Source organism: Primulina tabacum, chromosome 15 (genome assembly GCF_025594145.1).
Source record: "Primulina tabacum isolate GXHZ01 chromosome 15, ASM2559414v2, whole genome shotgun sequence".
Classification (NCBI taxonomy): Eukaryota; Viridiplantae; Streptophyta; class Magnoliopsida; order Lamiales; family Gesneriaceae; genus Primulina; species Primulina tabacum.
Window position 1 is genome coordinate 30,141,405 of NC_134564.1, and position 21,839 is coordinate 30,163,243.

Consider the following 21,839-nt stretch of genomic DNA (forward strand, 5'->3'; position numbering starts at 1 on the left):
TTTAATAAAAAGAAGATAAGATTATATATCAAATATGTGTCTAAATAAAGGTCAATTACTTAAATTAGAACAACTCTTCCTTGGGGGAAATCTCATCACCTGTGTATTTTAATTTATCCAAGAAATTGCCAGCCACGACATTAATTCTTTTCGAAGTACTTTTTTTTTAATATATATTTCCTTGATTGTTTTTTTTTTTTTAGAATTAGTCTTAAAAGTTTCTATATTATTTTCCTGGCTAATATATTATTTTTCCCTAATTCATAGTATTACATATTATTAATTTTAAGGGACTAATTTTAAGAGGGTTGATATTTATAATCAATTTTGTGTTATTTAAACTTCACTTTACGTGTAAAAAAAACCCTAATTAGAAAATATATATATAAATAACAAAAAAATTCTTATTTCCAAGCTCTATACATAGGAGATTCGTGTCCAACTCTCTCACCCGAAATCTCTTTTATCTTCTTCCATTGATGGATCAAGGAGACAAGAAGAAAAGGAAAATGGAAGAGAATATCAACATTATATCATATGCTAATGAAGAAGAAAATGAAGAGGAGAAGATGGAGAAATTCTTTGCATTACTTAAAAGCAGTCGAGAACTAAAGGAACGCCTGGCGATTCGTAACAGCCAATCACACTCCAAGAAATCAGACAACGAGAAGGCCGCCGCCGCCGCCGCTTCTGCTTGGAATCCGGCATTTCTGTTTGAAGATTTCGAGCCGTCGCCTCCAACGCCGCAGGCGGGCAATGAATGCGCGGAGGCCCAAAAAGCAGGCCCTTCTTCGAAGACTAAAGATGAAGACAAAAATGGTGATGAAGTGTTGGATCTCAATCTTTCTTTGTGATTTTAATGCGGATATATCCGGAAAAATGTTTGTTTTTTTTTTTAATCTGAAAAAATATTTGCCATTGCATGGTTTATTCTAAAACACACTTATCCACGTGAAAATTAAATGACATCTTATATTTTAATTTTTTTATAAAAATTGAACGAACACCCTGTATTAGCTGGAAATCCGGTGAATTGAAGTATTTTGATAATATTATAATGATACCCCGAAAAATATCGAGGTCATCTTATAACTCGGGCTGGGAGGGGTCTGGATCGGGATCGGGATCGGGTCATCCCATAAATAAAAACCGAGATAAAAGCCAACTTGAGTACTATTCCCAAAATTGCAAAAAGAAAGGAAGATAATCAGACCAACAAACACTCGAGTGGGCCAGGGCTCTCAGCTTAACCTGGGCAGTGTTAACATGATTTAGGAGATTGATGGCCATGTCCTCATTAGCGAACGATGAACATCTGCTCGGACACCTCAGTACATGTGTCGTTTCCAAATCCACAATATGGGATACCAAACTTTGGAATCATGGGTCTGTCACTCAGCACATGTTAGGATGATGTGACTAAACTAGAGGCAGTCTAGGTTGTCAGTGTCAAAAAGCAAGGTATGGACAGTCATTTTGCCATGAGTAGCAACCGAGCACTGAAAACAAGGTCATCAATGATATCTCCTTTACAAATATCATGTTTACTTGATATTAATGCATTCGGATATTTTTCACAAAAAAAACATACACTCTATATTTTATTTTCCGTAAACACTTGACTGACTTGAATGTCATAGTTGTCACGACGAAAAACTTTCTGGCGTCCCACTAACGTTATTTGCTCTTTTAAGTGTGCAAATTCTTTAGTCCAGGTACTCTCTGCTTGATCTCCAGTGTGCCCGAGAATAAATCCATCTAACCCGATATAATCGCCCAATAAGCTCAACCCGATTTGCCCTGCCTATATCACACATATACCGGTGATCAAAATAATCAGCGAAAAAAATAGTTATAAATAAAACACAATTTGCCACAATTCATATTTCAGGCCGGCTAGACTAGTTCAGACGTAATCTATGCTAATCAGATGCTGTCTGTTGATGTATTCGAACTAGTTTAGTCGACCTGATCTATAACTTTTAAAAAATTAAGTTTTATTTCTAACTATTTAATCTGCTAGTTAATTTGATCACTGGTTTATAAGATAATATTAAAATCTACTCAAACTCGTCAGATTTTCAACTGGTGCAATGAGTCTTTCTGCAATTTTTATAAAAGATTAAGGTATAAGGTGTCTATTTAATTTTCATAAGAAAAAATGTTCAATTTTTATATTTCACATCGGGTTTGCTGCAAAAAAAACTTTAAAAAGTATTCAAGATACAAATTAGATATAATTTATTTTGTAAATTTTGTTGTATAAAATTTTGTTATATTGTGGTTGTTATTAACAACGACTAACCCGATCGGAGAAACACTAAGATATTCACTATCGATATGTGCTTAAATGTATTGGTATCTTATCTTATATAAAAACACAAAAACTCTTGTGAGACGATTTAATTAGTTAATTTTGTGAGACAAATTTTTTATTTGAATCACCAATAAAAAATTATTATCTTCTTCAAAATAAGTGAGACTCATAAAAAATCTAGTGGGTTTGAGTATATTAAGGTGAGTGGGTTTCTTTTTAGAAAAAATTATTATCTCGATTATTAGTCGTTTGTTTTTGAAATTTTCGTTCGATCATGTTTCGTTCTTCTTGTGTTATAATGAAAAACTGTCATATGTTTCTAGAACTGTTAGGACTCAACTTGATATACGATAATTTTATATCAATTATATGACAGAATTGTAACCATTGTTATGGTCTCGTCCCTTTAGAGGATTAAAAATTAAAGACTGATATCAGTAAACTATAAAAAGTAGATGAATTTCTATGATTATTATGTTTACGCTATAATATTTGCGGTACAAAAATTTGTGTTATGATAAGTTGATTTCGAAAATTATGAATATTGTTATATATATGTTCGAACGACCTTCGTTCGATGAGTGATGACTATATCTCTCACATCCTAATCTCTCTCTCCATATAAGTCTGAAGAACAAATAGAAGAAGAAAAACAAGACCAATTTTGGGGCTTGTTAAAGACGAAACAAGAAGTTTAGTTTAATTGCATTTCTTTTAAAGTTTTGTTTTAATTCAAATTGCAAGATGCTTTCAAAGTTTATTTATGCTTTAAAAATTTTTACGTTGTAAAGAAAATATCGATTATGCTTTATAAATTGGTTGGCTAACTTTGATGCACGATTCTTGTTTTCAATTTTGTGATTATTAAAAAACGTCAATGTCGACTAATCCGGACTCAGGGCATCACATTTTTATTCCAAGTCATCATCAGTGTATAAATAAAGATTATAAATCCTTCCCATGGAAGTGTTGTCATATTGATTTTAGTGCAATAATTTTTTTTCCTGTTTTATAAGATTATTTTATTGTAGTATTGATGTGATAACAATGAAAAATATTGACTTGTTTGATGTCATATCAATAATTAGATCAAAAGATTCATAAATTAAAAGTCATTGTACCAAGATTAAAGTTCGACGAGTTAATAGAAAAAAAAAACATATTAGAGAAGAAACAAAAGGAGTTTCCCAATTTTTTATGCAACATGTATTGATCAGTAATAATCGATATAAGACTTGAATGGTATAAAATAGATTTAAACAAAATATTATCTTATGAACAAATATTCCAATATTTTTTCCAAATAATATTTATTTCTACATTTTTAATTATTATTTTGTGGACAAGAACCAAAATGGATTGTAACATTTTTCCTTGCCCAATAAGCATTGCTTTCTTTGTTGTAACTTTTTTCTTAGCCCGATAATATAATTTTTTTTGAAAAAACCCCTAAAAATCGAAATAAAATTTTGATTTAAGCACCAAAAATTGAATTTCTGTGCATAAATATTAATGGTCAAAGGGGAAGAAACATTCAGTTTTATAAGAATAGCAGTGGTTAAGAAAAAGAGTAAATAACAATAAGTAAGAAATTAAAAAAATATGAAATATTTACAAAAATAAAGAAAAAAATGAAAGAAAGATAATACAATAAGAAAAAGCCAAATCAATAAAAAAATAGAATAACTAAATATAGTAGGTCTCTTATAAGACGGTCTCACGAATCTTTATATTTTATTTAGTTCATAACATGTTAATTCTAGATTCCAGAAACTTTATTTGTATATTTTTTTGTTTTGTGAATCCCTATTGATTTGTATATACATAATCATGTTGGAATTTAATTTCTTCAAGTTCTAGTATCGTTCTTTTAATTTTAACGTCATATTTTCTTATGAGACTAAAACTTATTAACAAATTTGGTATATATTGTTGTTTGAATTCTTAGAAGTTATATTTTTACTCAAATTGGTGCAATTAGCACCTGACACGCCTGCATCTACAAATTTTGTACATATATATAATAGGATAAATTTATTAGACAATGCTTAATTTGAAAAATGGGGATCAAGATGGCTATTAAATTTTTTGAAATTATGGTTGGATGTGTAAGTTACTTGCCTGGTCAAACTGCACCTTAACCTTTTGAATTAAGGTCTTAAATGGGATATTATATTTTGTAAAAATCACAAATGTTGGCCAACATGGCTAGTAGGTTTGAAAATTATGGCTTGACACGGTTGTTGCAAAATCGAATGTGAGGAACTGATAATGTTTGATCAAAATAAACATTTATTTGGCTTTATAATTTTTGAAAAATATGATCCATTATATATTTTCTTAAATTCGAATATATGATTCTCAGTTTGAAAATTTATGAAACGACTGTGTCTAAATTTTATGGCCTTGAGATTGATCATAATTAGAAAATCATGACCTTCTAAATATAAAAAAAAAATGCATCAGCGGTTCGAAATGATAGGGATGGGTTAAAATCATCATTAATTAGATAGTTTCAAATATTTTGTTAAAGTAAATGGTTCGAACGTGATTTTTTGAGAAATTTTCCAAAGTTCTAAAATTTCATATATGGATCGAAAATATAAGTCCTAAGGAGTATGGGACAGCTGAGGGAATTATATTTCGAATTTATTGCGTGAAGTTATTAGCAACTCAAAAATGGAAAAATACGATTACAGAGGTCTAATTGACGAAATTTCGAAAAAATAAGGGCAAGGCAAAACTAGAACAAGTGTACAAACTTTTTTTTTTTTGACAAACAAGTGTACAAACTTCAAGAATTATCTTCATCACCAAACCTAGAACATATTTTACTCTTCACCATATAATTGATGTTTTCTCAATTCTTGACGTCCTGATTTTGCATTACATCAGTTAGTAACTATAGCCTGCGATTCTACCTATTTTTTTTTTCCATCATGGCTCCACTACTATGTTTTTTCAATTTTCGTGATCTTCTCACCACCTTTGTTGACGAGATAACCTTTCTACGCCAGAAGCTTGCTGATTAGTGAGCTAATCGGAGCAATCATCATATTCCTCTAGATTCTGGGAATGAGGGTGATAATTTGTTCGCAGCGCCTCGTGGTCACGTATGTTTACCTGGATCTGTCGTCGTTGGAACCACAACGATGATCGTTGTTGGGAAGCATCCTTCAAGGTGGATATCCTTGAATTTTTGGGTAAACTGGAATGGGATGAACTGTCGGACTGGCTTGAATCTGTGGATGAAATACTTTACTTCAAGGATGTGCTTTAGCAAAAATAGGTTGTGCTCGTCTCCACTCGCTTCCGAGGTCACACTGTTGCTTGTTTTCTCGCATTGAATCTGCAGAGTCGGTGTGATAAGGTCGCTTGCGGAATTCTCATCGTTGGATCGGGATGAAATTTGGACATAATAAAAGAACGTTGTGTGGTACAATATAAACGGTGGAGATTGAATTGAAATCTCTGTATTATTGACAATAGGTTTTGAACAGTGACTTTTTGGTGTGTTCTTTTTCATGGGTTTGAGGGGTATTTATAGGTGCAGGTGGTGAGCCGAAAGTGTGACAAATTGTGCCTTAAAATACTATTAATTTTATATTTACGAAAAAATTGAAATTTTCTTACTATATTATTTATTATAACTATAGCTCGTAAGACAAATTAACGGTCTTCACGCGTACTAAAATAAAATTAATATTAAAACTCCACCATTTTTAAATACCACAACAATAAAAATACCAAGTTAAAACATCCACCCAGCTTTGAAAAAATCCAACATAATAGTAAAAACCACGATTTACTAGTCACCAATACAAAATCATAAAATTTAAGAAAATAGTTTTCAACGTGCATAATTTAAATTCTCGTGAACTACAAGGTCATCAGGTTTGTACTGCCACTAGTCCGTGCCTGTTCACTGGTCACTGCCTCTTGTCTCCTCAACTACATCGTCTGAATTGATCAAGTTTAGTGAGTCTAACGAATCAGCATACATAAACCATGAATAACAAGTAATATGTAATAAAAATCTATACAATTTTAAACATAGCTCCTACATATCATAATATAAGCACAAATAAGTATAACGCAAGTAGCCCATAGCATATACATCTATAAAAATCTATACAATTTTAAACATAGACTTTCCTGCAAAAACATTTTCATAAAATCATATTTTAGTGCTCGTCATAGTAATCATAAATAATTTTGTGTAGAGTTCTGTTTAACACAAGTAGCCCATAGCATATATCGTTTGACCAAACTAAACCACAGTACTGGGCCAGCAGGGATCACCACAGCCGTTGTAATGGATGTCCACTTCGTAACATAACATAATTCCTCCGAAGAAGTTGGAGAGGTCCCCGAACACGTTCTCCGGCTTCCAAACCTGTAACATAATTTGGCCATAAGATAAATCGCATGCCTCAAAAAAATAATTATTTTGCACTTCATAAATACTTACGAACACCGTGAAACTCGTTGGATCGTCCTCGGACATGCTGCAATAACATACTAAAATTTATACCCAAAACAACCCCTAAAGTAGATTCGGACACGTACGAATCCCGAATTAAATAGAACCATTTAGCACGTACCATTCGACTCAGGACTCGACCCGTACATAAAATACATCATGACCTAGTGCCCAAGGCCCTAAACCAGCCTCAAACCATGCTCGAACCCCGTACCATGCACGACAAACCATATAGACACAAGATGCCCAAATAGCGATATTATGACACTTATGCGTTCCGTACGAATTTCTATCAATTCTAACTTGAAACAAACCCGAACCAGGCCCTAGACTCGACCCTTAGACACCACTTAAGACGGTGGTCCAGCCCGTTCCAGCCCCTAATACACCACAGCCCCTTAAACAACCCAAAACCGTGCACCCTAACTCGCGAGCCTCACATACGCGTGCAACACCAAGTTCGGCTCCAGCCGCTTAGCCATCCAACCATACCCTAGCCAACCCATACCAGGCCTACCCCGGAATCCTAGGACCCCACCTATACCCTATCCATGAACCCTGGTCCAGCCTTCAAGCAATCCGACTTGAAAACCAGTGGCCAAGCCCCTATGTGCGCGGTTGTGTGCTAGCTTCGTTTCCTATTGTCCAACAGCCTCTTGACCCATCATGGGATGCCTAATGACATCTAAACACACCCTAAAACATAAACATATGTAGAAGCAAGCCATAGGATCGGTCCAGCGAAGACGACGATAAAAAAACTTGAGAAAACGAAGGAGTTCATGCATATTTCGTATTGAAACGAGTTTTAATAACATTCAAGCATACATATAATCAAACCAACAAATTTTCATGCATATTTTATATCAACATACATTATATAACATGAACAATGCATAAAGGAAAGGTTTAGACATGCCTTTACGAAATATCCATAACCATTGCGAGATTTCTCAAGGCCTAAGCCTTGAAACTTTCAGCCAATGTGTGTGAAAATAGTGTTTGTGTGTGTGTGTGTGTGTGTGTGTGCGTGAGTTATGTAGATTTAGGACTAGGATTCTTGTATATAATACTTAGAAATATATATTAGGTGTTTAGGTTAATTAATCAAACATTTAAATTACTAATTAAGCCCTCCAATTAATTTAAAATTTTACAAATTAAAAGTTGTACAATTTTTAAATTCTATCCATAATTAAATACTATCTAATTTAATTAATTAAGTCATAAAAATAATTATTAAAATATTGTATTTCGAGTGGAAGTATTTAAATTTTTTATTTTCGAATTTTGATAATTAGAATATTTAACATACTTTTATTTCACTTGATAATTTAAATTTAGTCTTTAAATACTAAAATTCATAAATCATTTAAATTCCCATTTTCTTGACTTAAAATAAAAAATATAAGAATATAACTTAAAATTTTTTAACAACTTAATCGTCTCTGGTCTCCTTTCTCGGTTCGACATCGAATATTCGTCTGAAAAATGAAACTTGAGAAAATATATAAATTGCATAAATAAATAAGACAAAAACTTGTGTGAGACGGTCTCACGGGTCGTATTTGTGAGACGAATCTCTTATTTGGGTCATCCATGAAAAAATATTAAATTTTATGCTAAGAGTATTACTTTTTTATTGTGAATATGGGTAGGGTTGACCCGTCTCACAGATTAAGATCCGTGAGACGGTCTCACATGAGACCCACTCAATAAATAAATATATAAACTTTTTAAAATAATTTAAGATATAACATACATTACCTAAATATTAATTAAATAATTAAATTATTTCAATCGTCTAAGTGTATTGGTTTTTTAGCATTACAAAAAAGACGGTCATATTATGTCCATTACCTGCCCATTTAATCAGCCATGAATTTGGTATTTAAGCAGCCATTAAATTGGCTATTCAATTTTTTGAAAAAATGCATGTGTTGCTTGATGGTTCAGCAAATTACTTTTTGGTGTTTGGCTTTATACATGGTCTTGCTCACTTTTTTGCACGGTCCAACTCAGAAAAGATTGTATGGTTTTTCTCCGAATTTTCAAGTCTGCACATTTGTCTTTCGGAAGGCATGATGAAGCTAGTACGGAAGCGGGAGAGCTACGTAGAATCACCAACTTAACACAGTAATTTTGATGGGAAGATTTAGTAGTGTGGTATTATATGTGAATTAACGTATTCAATACTTTTTGTTTAAACTTTGATGGATATGTGCATTTTGTTTTTGGGGAAAAAAACTCGATTAGACAATGCTTAGAGTTTTAGAATGGTTAATAGCGCAATGATTTCGTACGGTATCTAAAAATTTGGCCGTCTCGAATATGATAATACGAAGCAAATAAGGGAAATTATTTTAAATCAAGAACATAATGCATGCTTACAACCAAACGAGTGGAAACCATGCAAATCATCGAGAGAACCAACTTGAAGACAACACAGACTATGATGTCTCCTTCCGACGAGGAGAAAACCTTTATTACAACACAGATTATGGCCCGTTTGGAAAAGGAGAAAATCTTTATTACAATCAACAACCCACATTCATAATTTCCGAGAAATCGACGGATAATTTAACTTGACGAGGCAGTTTCCTTGGGTGGATTCTCAATGATCTTGATACCACCAATGGTCACGCCTGGTCCCTGATGTCTAGGCACCAATGTGAGTAACACATCCTCGTCATCCGTCACATCCATGTCCTCATACACTTCCGTCAGCCTCAATCGAAGCGAAGTCGTTGCCGTTGCGTTCTTTGTCTTGTGTGGAATCTGAGCATAGGTACCAACATACGCGGCCTTATCTAGTTCCGTAATATTGTCGTCCTCATCGTTAATGAACACATCGAATTTCAAGAACTTGGTAGTGTCCACAGTTATGTTTTCTATCACCAGAAGCTCATCGGCTTTTCCTTTCTTGGTTTTGGGAACCAGGACTCGGACAATTGACTCGAGTTTGAGGGGGAAAACTGTCTCTGCTTTCTCCGCTGCTGTGCCAGTTCTAGTCACCTTCGCGGTGGCAGTTTGTGGTGGGGGCCTGTAGTCGAGCCAGGGAAGGTCGATTCTTTCGTAGTCGTATCCCATTGCTAAGTTGCTTAAACAATCCTTTACATAGACACGCACGAGCTGAGAATTTTCGTCGTAGAATACAAACGAGGAGTTGAGAAAATCAGGGTCAGTGATTTTCTTGTCCGGCACCTTACTGCTGGGCAGATAGTACTGCCATAAAGTCCACATTCGGTCGACATTTCCGTGGTGGCAGTAAAACAACGGGTCTCGACCCGCCGAGTAAAAGTTACCCAAATCCTCCCCACTGGGCTGTCTAGGATCTCCAACCCAGGCATGAACGGATGTGTGCGAGCCACGCTCGGAAGCTCCCGGACCAGGGTTGACAGCGGTTCCTTCTCGATACGGTTGTCCCATAAAATCAGTAACGGTCGAGTTGCCTCGAATCATCTCAGTATACATAACGGTGAGGTTATTAGACACGACTTGAAGAGGGTCAGTGCTCCCGGTCAGGCCAAGATCAACCACTGCCGGCGGCAGGTTTGCTTGGTTGCGTTTTTCGTCAAAGATGGCTGCATTTGGGTTATTGAACATGGGTGGGATTGTCATCCCTTTAGGGTTATCCCAATTCCAAAATGGCAAAGCGAAACTGGGGTCATTAATCAATTTCCCCAAGATTCTCTCGTAGAAATACAGATACCATCTATGGAAAGGGAAGAAAAGCCAACTATTGTGCACTTGAAGATCCAGTTTACCCTGTCCGGGTTGATCGTAAGCGCCATTGCAGTAAGCGCAATGGATGTTAGCTTGCTGCATGAAGCTACGCGGGTCGTCTTCCGGAAGACGTTTCATCCGATCGATGGCTAAATTGTACTTGTATATGTATTCAGATGAGACTTTATGCGCAGCAGGCCTTATTTTCGTTTTTATGACTGGAGGGATCTTGTAATCCGTGATATTTTGTACAACCGGGGGACAACACTTGACATCAAATTCTTTGCCGGCCGTCGTATATGAAGCAGTACCGCATTTGTCGAGCTCCGGTGCTTGTATGGGATTCGCAGAAGCACCTGGAGCTGAACTGAGGTTGACAGCACCGTAGAGGCCACCTATACCGAGAAGCATGTTCCTCCTATCCACTTTCCCTTGGGAGGTTTCAGAGGTTGGTTTTTGCCTCTGGCCATCGGTACTGCAGGAAACTTGCAGGCGGTGGGTACGCTTCGCGGAGGTAACGAAATCGGATGGCTTAGGAAAGAGACGGTGGTGGGTGGCGGAGGGATTGTTGGTTGTGGGGGCGAGGGTGGCGCATGGCAGGTGAAGTGAAGCCATGAGTTGTTTTGGGTCTCACAATGCATTTAGCTTTCCCCTTTTTATAACTGTGTTAGGATACAGCGTGCCAGTACCTTTCTTAATATTTAATACAAATTGCTACAAAATTTACCTTTGAAACTCCCTCATTTGAGTTTTTGTGCCAAAAAATATTCTTCACCTTATATCGATTTAAGGAAGCAAAAGTTTCAGAGATTTATATATTTCTTCTTAGAAATAGCAATGGAAATTTATATTATTTTGTCCAGACTAAAAATATTTTTCGTTTAGAAAATCAATTCATTTTGCATGCAGTACCATATATCACATGATGGCAAGATGCGCGTACGTAATTACTTATTTCCAACTTATGACTCCCAAAAATATGTTATTTAGTTCAAATAAATGATCACTCAGTGAAAGAGCGAGAAATATAGAGCTATCGAGGTTAGAATTTTAAAATCAATAATATTTTAATGTTTTTAATTAAACTATTCGAACTAATATCATGTTAATCCAATGAAATTTAATTTTATCCAAGTTTTGCGAACTATATAGCCCATCGTGTTACATGCTTAATCGTAGAAAATTTAAATAGTGTCCATTTGATTTGAGAGGGTAATTTCTTTCATGGGATGTCCAATGGAACAATTCGAAAATTATGTGTCATTTGGAAGTTGAAGAAGAGCATCAGGTTCAATTGTGTGGAAGATGGAAAGGAGATTTCGGGGGAAGATGACCTTTTTTTTTTTTGAAATTCCGAAAGCAGATTTTTAAGAAGGATAAAATCATCCAATTACATATACATCATACAAGATTGTATTGATTATTATTTAATTCACTTTTTTAGTCTTTTATGGTCTTATAAGTAGAGGTGGTCGGTATCGAAATTTCGGATATCGTATACTGTATCGAAAATATCGTTTTGAGAAAAATGATACCGTTAACGTATAGACTTCGATAAAATACCGTCATACCGAAAATATATATAAAAAAATTCATTCTCTTGTGATTCCAAGGCCGGTGATTATCAATACTTAACAAATCCCTCAAGACATTCAAAGAGACCATGAAAGTTATATACAAAACAAATCCATAAGACAATAAACACTAACTGCAACATGTGTCTGGAGATCCAAGACATCAGTGAACACCAATAAACTTCAACTGCAACATGTGTGACTCTTTCATCCGCTATCTTTGCAACAATGCCTGATATCCTGTGATTTCTGAAGCATGTCAGCTTTTCGACAAGTCGAGGCTAAACATCCAGTTCTCTAGCTAGCTGTAAGATAAGACTTCTCAACAGTTTAAATTCTCCATAATGAGTCGAGTTGCTTCACTGAACTTTGATTTGGACTATTCCAACATGATAAGTCCAAACAAAAGTTAATTTTTTATTTTGGTACGGTATCGATATATATCGTTTTATACCAAAAAATATCCTATATTTTTTTTAAAATTTAACTTTATTATTTAAAAATATGATATATATTTTAATTTATATATATTATTTCGATATTTCGGCATTTCGGTATATATCGAAAAATTTCAAATTCCATACTGTTACTATACCGAAAATTTCGGTATACCAAAAATTTCGATAAATTTGGTATTTTTCGGTACGATAACCTCGGTATAACGAAAATTCGGTGTTTTTCTCTACCCCTACTTATAAGTTAGCTTGTATTTTGACTTTTTTAGTCTTTTTTATAGAGTATTAACGAGACACCAGCCACATCAATATTTTCATATATCGCATCATCATTTTCAGTGTCACATCAATACTTTAATAAAAACAGACCAAAAATCAAAATATAAACTTACTTATAGACCGAAACCGCAATTTGATTAATTACAAAAACATAACAAAACAAACAAAGAAACAAGCTTAGACGACCATTTAATTAAATGTTTTTCACAATTATGGGTACGTTGTTAATCCGGTCTATGCGTTTGAATTATTGATATATAGCCGTGAAAAATAGTACAAGTACTGAGAATGAGTGATCTCTGATTGCCAACTGATTGTTTGACCCAATTAATGGACCAAATAATACATGTTTTCAAAAAAATATAGATGTATAATATTTTTAGTTATTTTGCAATATATATATATATATATATATATAAGCTCCGAGAATAAATTTCATCCCATTTAGTACAATATACATGCCTATATATTTTATACATAATTTGGTTCCTTGTTATAGCAGTGAATCCTTATGAAATCGTGATAAATTTTAGGGAAATCTTGCAATATTAATAATGATTTTTTTTTTCACTGTATGATTTTGATCTTTATGTCAAATTTTAATTTTAATATGTTATTTTTCTTTGTAATTTTCGTCATTTTCTCCGATGAGGCATTTATTTAACACATATATGGTGCATATATGGCTCCGAGACGGCGCTAATGTGTACGGTCTCAAATAAGCACTTTTGATAATAAAAAAAATGATTAAAATTTCTAAAACTTGAAATTACATGAAGACAGAAATTAATGGATTATATATAAAAGGCCATAATTGCAAATAAATAAATATATATGACCAAAATTACAGTGTTCCCAAAATATAACTTATATAATCTGTATTATTTGCGTTGTTATCGATTGTGTTTATTCCTAGACATTTTGCTACGAAGATGGAACTTAACCATGATATTTAATTAATTGAAAATATAATTAATTGTATATATTCATGAGAAATTTTAGTTTTACGCACACACAAAAATATATATATTCGTCAATTTTAATCTTTTAATGAATCTGCACTAATTATTTTTATCCTTCTTCCCAAACGTTCTAAACTTTTCCTTTAGTTTTATTAGTTAAAATATTTTATTGAGAAATAAATTTGTTGATTTAGAGATTTTCTTAGGAAGTCTATTTTCGAAAAATAGAGTCAAAAAATATATATAGGCCACAAATTGATTAGGAATTTATCTATGGAAAATTACATTTGTGGCCACGTATATCTATTGTGATTTTGATCATTTATATTGTCAAATTCCAATTTTAGTAAACTCTTTATGTCTTTTTGTGTTGAAATTTTATTGTTTTTTTTATTTAACGCTGATGAAGTACTGATGAAGAGCTGGTGTGTGTTGTATCATATCATCGATCATCATTCCAATAAAAAAACTAAAATTTCGAAAAACTAAAAGATACATTATCATTACTGAAATTTGACAAAATAAAAAGAAAAAAAAAAAACTCATGAGACCATAATCTCTATGTTCCTTTTATCTAATACCCGCATCATTGTTTCAAGTTCTAATCCACATAAAATTAACAAGAATATCTCTCGACAAAGTAAAGTTTCGAGATAGCAAGATCAAAATCAGGGGTGGAGCCACTCCAAATGCCGGGGTGGGCTCCAACCCAGGAATTTTTTTTTATTTGTGTGTATGTGTGTGTATGTATATATATATATATAAATTATTAAAAAAATGAACTCCAGCACTCCTGCTTACTCTCACTCAACCCGGGGTGACATGTCTGCATTGTTGTTTAGATCGTTTTCTTTACAACTATTTCTTTGATTTACAACCTTTGGAGATGATGAATACTTTAGTAGGAAAGTTCTTTAATTTTGAGAAATAATTTGTGCAATATCGGAAAATCTTCGTTCTATGTGCACTGAACTATCTCACGTATTAGATCTGCTTCCATGGTATTCTCGATTAATTTTCTAACAAGTGAATTATATATATATTGTTGTTATTTTAATGGAAGCTTAATGTGACAAGAAGAATACTATGTTTTCATTTTTTTTCAACCAAAAACTAGTAAATCGACTATCGACGAGCATTCTCCAAACTAATGCCCAGATGCTAAACCGTGATGGCCAACATCCCAGTGTCGAGTTTTTTTTTATATCAAATCAATCAGTTTACGGTCAAAAAATTTCTGATTATGCCTCTGAATGTAATGGTGTTATGTTATAATCTCACTTGTGTGATCAGTCTGGGTGGATAGAATAGATTTCTCACATGCGCGCGGTACCTGCTGCCCTCCACCTTTCATACTCTCTCTCCATTAGGCGTATAAAAAGGCTGCAGGAATATATACATGCATGCGCGCAAGCTGGCACACCATTTACATTACCCTACAGACAAGGGAACCCCATTTCAGTCGCACCTTCACCCAACTAACGACGGAACCAAAAATCCAATATTACTCGGAATAATTTTTTTTGTACAAAATACAAAATATACATGTCAATTAGCTTCATATCAATGAGATTTTTTTGGGCTAAAATATTACTTTTATAGGCTAAATACAAGTTTGGATCAAAATCTCAATATAAAAAATTAAAGATAAAAAATTACGTCCGGGCTACAGCCCCTTGCACCCATCCAAATGTACTACAGTATTGATGTAGCCAAAAATTGTGATTACCCAAATTACTCTGCTGGTTCGTAAACGGTTCCAAGTAGCTGGTGGAGAGAAATCTTTGTGGGTTATCACCTGCGTCATAAACAAACGTCAGAGGCTCCGACGCTCAAGTCAGAAAATAATTCCAAGATGTTAATTGAAAGCTAAAAAGTTTAAGCATAAAATCATCCTCCCTTGAATAATGAGAATCCTCTCCTATTTATAGATTTTTTTGAGTGTATAGTGGGCTTGGGCTTTTATAATTAATTGTGGGCTTGAGCTTTTATAATTAATAATTTGGGCTTCAATAATAAATTGAATAATTAAATTAAATCATTACCCATCAAGTATATAGTTGTTAATGTGTATTGACTATAATCGAAATTTATGAATTTCAATATGCTAATATGTGTTGACTCAAATATTATTTATTTATATTTATATTTGACTCAACGAGCGCTTGCCTTAAACAATACAAACTATTGTAATAATAATTTAAAAAAATTACAAACTATTGGATTTTACCTTTTCGATACTCGATATCGTTTATTTCTAGACAATTTGTGACGATGTTGATGGAACTTAATTAACTATGATATTTAATTGAAAAATATTTATGTATACATAATTTTCAAGATCTTGTACGTGGGAACGGGAACGTGTGTATGTATTTTACAATCACGTAATATTCAATTTACCTTTCCACATTTGTTTTTTGAAAATAAAAAAATAAAAAAAGGACCGCACATTCAAACTGACCAAGCCAAGTGGCTAAATAATTGTTCTCCGACAATTAAATCCAATTCAATTCCGCACATGGAAAACAGGCCGGCCAATTCCCCAAATAATTAATTTTTTCCAACCTAACGTAGGTCCGACTAAATTTTAATTATTGAACTCCGACATACTTCATTAACTTTTTTATTTATTAATTTATATATCATATCCAAAATTTTCACAAAAAAAAAAAATTGATTTGAAAATCTATTATTGACTTGAAATAATGTGGTTTGAAACCCAAAAAATAAATATGACAATATAGTGGATTAAATTGCCTAATTTCCCCAAAAATAATTTCACAAACACAGGAGTGATTTTTGAAATTTACCCCTAAATAAAATACACGGATGAGCTTCGAGAATTTAAAATGATATAAATTTTGATATATTTTGTGAGTTTGACGTAAATTTTTACTTTTAACACGTTATCAGCACGATATCGAAGGTTCGGTTCTCCATATTTTTCCAAGCTTCAAAACACAAGAAAAATATAACAATATTCAAAAGTAAGAGTATTTACTTTATTGTTTATTTATTTTTATTGTCTATATATTTAATGTATAATATCATGTTATTATATAAAAAGGAGTCTATGACACCTCATTATAATAACATGATGTGATTACACTTCTTATATAATTTTATTGTGTTACTGTTTAGTTATTGTATATATATATTTGAATAATATCATGTTATTATATAAAAAGAGTCTATGACACCTCATTATAATAACTTGATGTGATTATTTCACTATTTATATATTTTTATTGTGTTATATAATAATTATACATATATTTGTATAATGTCATAATATTATATAAAAGGAGTCCCTGACATCTCATTATAATATTGTGATGTGATATACATAATTATTTAAACATGATTAACATTATATAAATCATATTATTACCATAAAATTTACATATACATACATTTATTTTTTAAAGATTTTTTAACGGTCATAAACGTCTAGTTTTTATCCTATAAATATGATTTTATAAACACATTCAATCACTCCAAACTTATTTTTCTTCCCTAAAAATTTTCTTCATCAAAATTTTCGAAGAAGAAGATGATGACTCTTCCAAGGATATTTTGTATAATTATTTTGGTTATTATACTCACTAGTCTTGTATTTATCGGAAAATATTTGTCTCGCGTTTTTCTATTTTTAAGAATGCTTGTATTTAAAATTTATCCGTTACTTTTTATTGTTATATTAATAGAACTTAACTAATAAAATGCATTGTTAATTTTCTAGTACCACCATGTCAAATTTGGCAAATTAAAGGTCGAATTTGTTGCGCTCAATATTACAGGAAAAAATGATATGCCATGGACTCTTGATGTAGAAATTCATCTTGAGTCATTGGGTCTAAGCGAGACTATTAAAGAAAATGGTATCTCTTCATCACAAGAAAAATCAAAAGCTATAATATTTTTGCGTCGACATCTTGATGAAGGTTTAAAATGTGAACATCTCATCGAAAAAGATCTCATGACTATGTGGAAATTATTAAAAGAAAGATTTGAACATATAAGGGAAGTTATACTTCCAACCGCCCGTGATGAATAGAATATGTTAAGATTCCAAGATGTTAAGAAAGTCAGTGATTACAATTCGGCGATGTATCGAATAATCTCGTAATTAAAATTTTGTTGACATGAGGTTACGAAATCGGAAATGCTTGAAAAAACATTTTCCACGTTTCGCGCACCAAATATAACTCTACAACAACAATATAGAGTGTGTGGATTTACGAGATATTCTGAACTTATCGCCTGTCTTTTTGTGGCGGAAAAGAACAACGAGATGCTAATGAGAAATCATCAGTCCCGACCCACTAGATCAACATCATTTCCAGAAGTAAATGTTGTAAGTAAAAATGAATTTAAACTTGAAAACTAAAATCAAAGTCAAAGACAAGGTTTTGGTCGAGATCGTGGACGTGGACGTGGAAGTAGTCGTGGTCGTGGTCGCGGCCGTGGTTTTGAAAACAATCGAGATAGTTACTTCTATAACGCATCTCAAAAAGACGTCACGAACCACCCACTGAAAAGGCATCATGAGAACATGAGTGTTGATGAAAATCACTCAAAACGATTTGAAAGTTCTTGTTTTAGATGCGGCACTCCAGGACATTGGTCTCGTATTTGTCGAGCCCTCGAGCACCTTTGCAAGCTCTATAAAGAATTGATAAAGGGGAAATAAAAAGAGACCAACTTCACTGAACGCAGTGACCGTTTGAGTGATTCAACTCATTTTGATGCTGTAGATTTTCTGAATAATTTATCTGGAAATGATCAATATGTTTGTGGAATATAAATGAAAAATATTGATAATGCAGATTTTTTCAACGATTTCTATGAAAATGAACAATATATTGGTGAAATATAAATGTAAAATAATTTATTTTTCATGTACTCATATGATAATGTTTTATTGTACAATTATGATGTGTTATTTTCAATAAATTGTATATGTATTGTCAGTAAAAAAAATTTTCATTGCATATTTTTTTTGAAGTTCAAAAATGGAAACTGCTACGAATAAAGATAAACAAGAAATTAATCCCATGGAAGTTTGCATACCTGATAGTGGCACAACGCACACTATTCTCCGAGATAAAAGATATTTCTTGGAACTAAAAAAAACAAAAACAATGGTGAATACAATATCGGGTCATGTAGACTTGATTAAAAGTTATGGTAAAGCACATTTTTATTGGTAATTATGGTACAAAATTTCTGATAAATGATGCTTTGTATTCACCACAATCGAAAAGAAATTTGTTGAGTTTTAATGACATATATTCCTATTGGTATGATACTCAAACAATAAATGAAGGAAATGAGAAATATTTGTGTCTTACCACATATAAATCAGGAAAGAAATATATAGTTGAAAAACTACCAATGCTCTCTACTGGATTGTATTATACATATTTAAGTCCAATTGAATCAAACATGGTAATTGATAATTCTTCAATACTGATTAATTGACATGATCGATTAGGACATCCTGGCTCAACAATGATGCGAAAAATTATAGAAAATACACATGGTCATCCATTGAAAGACCTGAAGATCTTTCAAAATAATAAGTTTCAATGCAAAGCATGTTCTCTTGGAAAACCTATTATAAGACCATCACCAGCTAAAATCCAAACTGAATCACCAATGTTTCTTGAGCGTATTCAGGGTGATATTTGTGGACCAATTCATCCACTATGTGTATCATTTAGATATTTTATGGTATTGATCGATGTCTCCGGTAGATGTTCACATGTATGTTTATTATCAACTCAGAATGTGGCATTTGTAAGATTACTTGCTCAAGTAATAAAATTACGGAATCAATTTCCTGATCATACAATCAAGAAAATTAGGCTTGATAATGCTGGTGAATTTACTTCCCAGACTTTCAATGATTATTGTATGTCAATGAGAATCACTGTTGAGCATCATGTTGCTCATGTACATACACAAAATGGATTAGCTGAATCATTGATTAAACGTCTACAATTGATTGCTAGAACAATGATTATGAAAACAAAACTCCATGTTTCTATATGGGGACATGCAATTTTACGTGCTACTGTATTAATTTGCATCAGACCAAGTGCATATCATAAATACTCCCCATTGCAGCTTGCATTTGGTAAAGAACCAGATATTTCTCATCTGAGAATTTTGGATGTATGATATATGTGCCTATTGCACCGCCTCAACGAACAAAAATGGGACCTCAAAGAAAGATCGGAATTTATGTTGGTTATGATAGCCCATCAATCATTCGATATGTTGAGCCTCAGACAGACGACGTGTTTACAGTATGTTTCTTTTCTCCCCCTAACATTGGGAAGATTTCCTCATTAAAATGAAAATCAGCAAAACGTGCTGTAAACACGTCGTCTGTCTGAGGCTCAAGATATCGAATGATTGATGGGCTATCATAACCAACATAAATTCCGATCTTTCTTTGTGGTGAGGAAATCTTCCCAATGTTAGGAGAAGAAAAGAAACGTATCGAAAAGGAAATTACATGGTATACATCATCATTGTTACATCTGGATCCAAGAACTAAACAATGTGAAAAAGATGTACAGCAAATTGTGCACTTGCAAAGAATAGCAAATCAAATATCAGATGCATTTGCAGACACAAAAGGGCTAACTAAATCATATATACATGCTGTAAATGCCCTTACTCGAATTGAAATTCCAAATAAACAAATTGAAGACACTCATGATATCATTAGACGCTAGAAGCGTGGAAGGCCAATCGGTTTCAAGGATAAAAATTCTCGAAAAATAAAAAACAAAGAGAAACACGATGATCACAATATAGAGAATGATATTCCTGCAGAAATACATGATGATGAAAAGGTTCTGTTAGAACCATAAACTGATGAGAATCGTGAAATCTCTATCAATTATATTAATATTGGAAAAATATGAAACCGAAAAGATATAAAAGAAATTGATGAGATATTTTCTTACAATGTGGCATTTGACATCATAAATGACAATGAAGATCATGAACCAAAATCTTTTGATGAATGTAAAAATCGACATGACTGGATAAAATGGAAAGATGTCATCCAGGTTGAATTGGATTCGTTAAATAAATGTAACGTTTTTGGACCTATAGTCCTTACACCTGAAGGTGTAAAATCTGTTGGGTACAAATGGGTTTTTATTCGAAATAAAAATGTGAAAAATAAAATAATAAGATATAAAGCTCTACTTTTTGCACAAGGTTTTTCTCAAAGGCCTGGAATTGATTATGAAGAAACGTATTCTTCTGTTATGGATGCAATTACAGTTTGGTATTTGTTTAGTTTAACTGTATCTGAAAATTTAGAAATGTGTCTTATGAATGTTATATGAAAATCTCTGAAGGATTTAAGATGCCTGAAGCACAAAGTTCAAAACCAATAGAATGTTATTCTGTGAAATTGCAAAAATGATTATATGAGTTAAAGTAATCCGGTCGAATGTGGTATAATCGTTTAAGTGAACACTTAATGAAAAAGGGATATGTAAACAATTCAATATGTCCTTGTGTTTTCATTAAGAAAACATCCAGATGCGTAATTATTGCTGTATATGTTGATGATTTAAACATCATTGGAATGAATAAAGAAATTCAAGAAGTTGTGTCGTATTTGAAGGAAGAATTTGAAATGAATGACCTTGGAAAAACAAAGTATTGTCTGAGTTTGCAAATTGAACACAGAGAATGTGAAATATTTGTTCACCGATCAAATTATACAGAGAAGGTCCTTAAATGTTTTAATATGGATAAATCAAATCCTTTAAGTACTCCAATGGTTGTTAGATCATTAAACATAGAAAAAGATCCATTACGTCCATGTGAAGATGATGAAGTTATTCTTGGTCCAGAAGTACCATATCTAAGTACTATCGGTGTCCTTATGTATCTTGCAAATTGTACAAGAACTGATATATCTTTTGCTATAAATTTATTGGCAAGTTTTAGCTCATATCCAACAAAGAGACACTGGAACAGAATTAAACATATATTCCGTTATCT

The 21,839-nt window shown here is 32.8% G+C and overlaps 2 protein-coding genes across 2 annotated transcripts; one reads left to right on the plus strand and one right to left on the minus strand.

The window, feature by feature from the left end:
* Positions 1-445: 445 nt before the first annotated feature.
* LOC142527924 (uncharacterized) lies at positions 446-980 on the plus strand. The gene has a single exon (XM_075632919.1). It carries the CDS (start codon positions 480-482, stop codon positions 852-854), a length of 375 nt encoding a protein of 124 aa, XP_075489034.1. The 5' UTR covers positions 446-479; the 3' UTR covers positions 855-980.
* Positions 981-9,149: 8,169 nt separating this feature from the next.
* Positions 9,150-11,167, minus strand: LOC142527553 (polyphenol oxidase I, chloroplastic-like). The gene has a single exon (XM_075632391.1). It carries the CDS (start codon positions 11,139-11,141, stop codon positions 9,381-9,383), a length of 1,761 nt encoding a protein of 586 aa, XP_075488506.1. The 5' UTR covers positions 11,142-11,167; the 3' UTR covers positions 9,150-9,380.
* Positions 11,168-21,839: the final 10,672 nt, after the last annotated feature.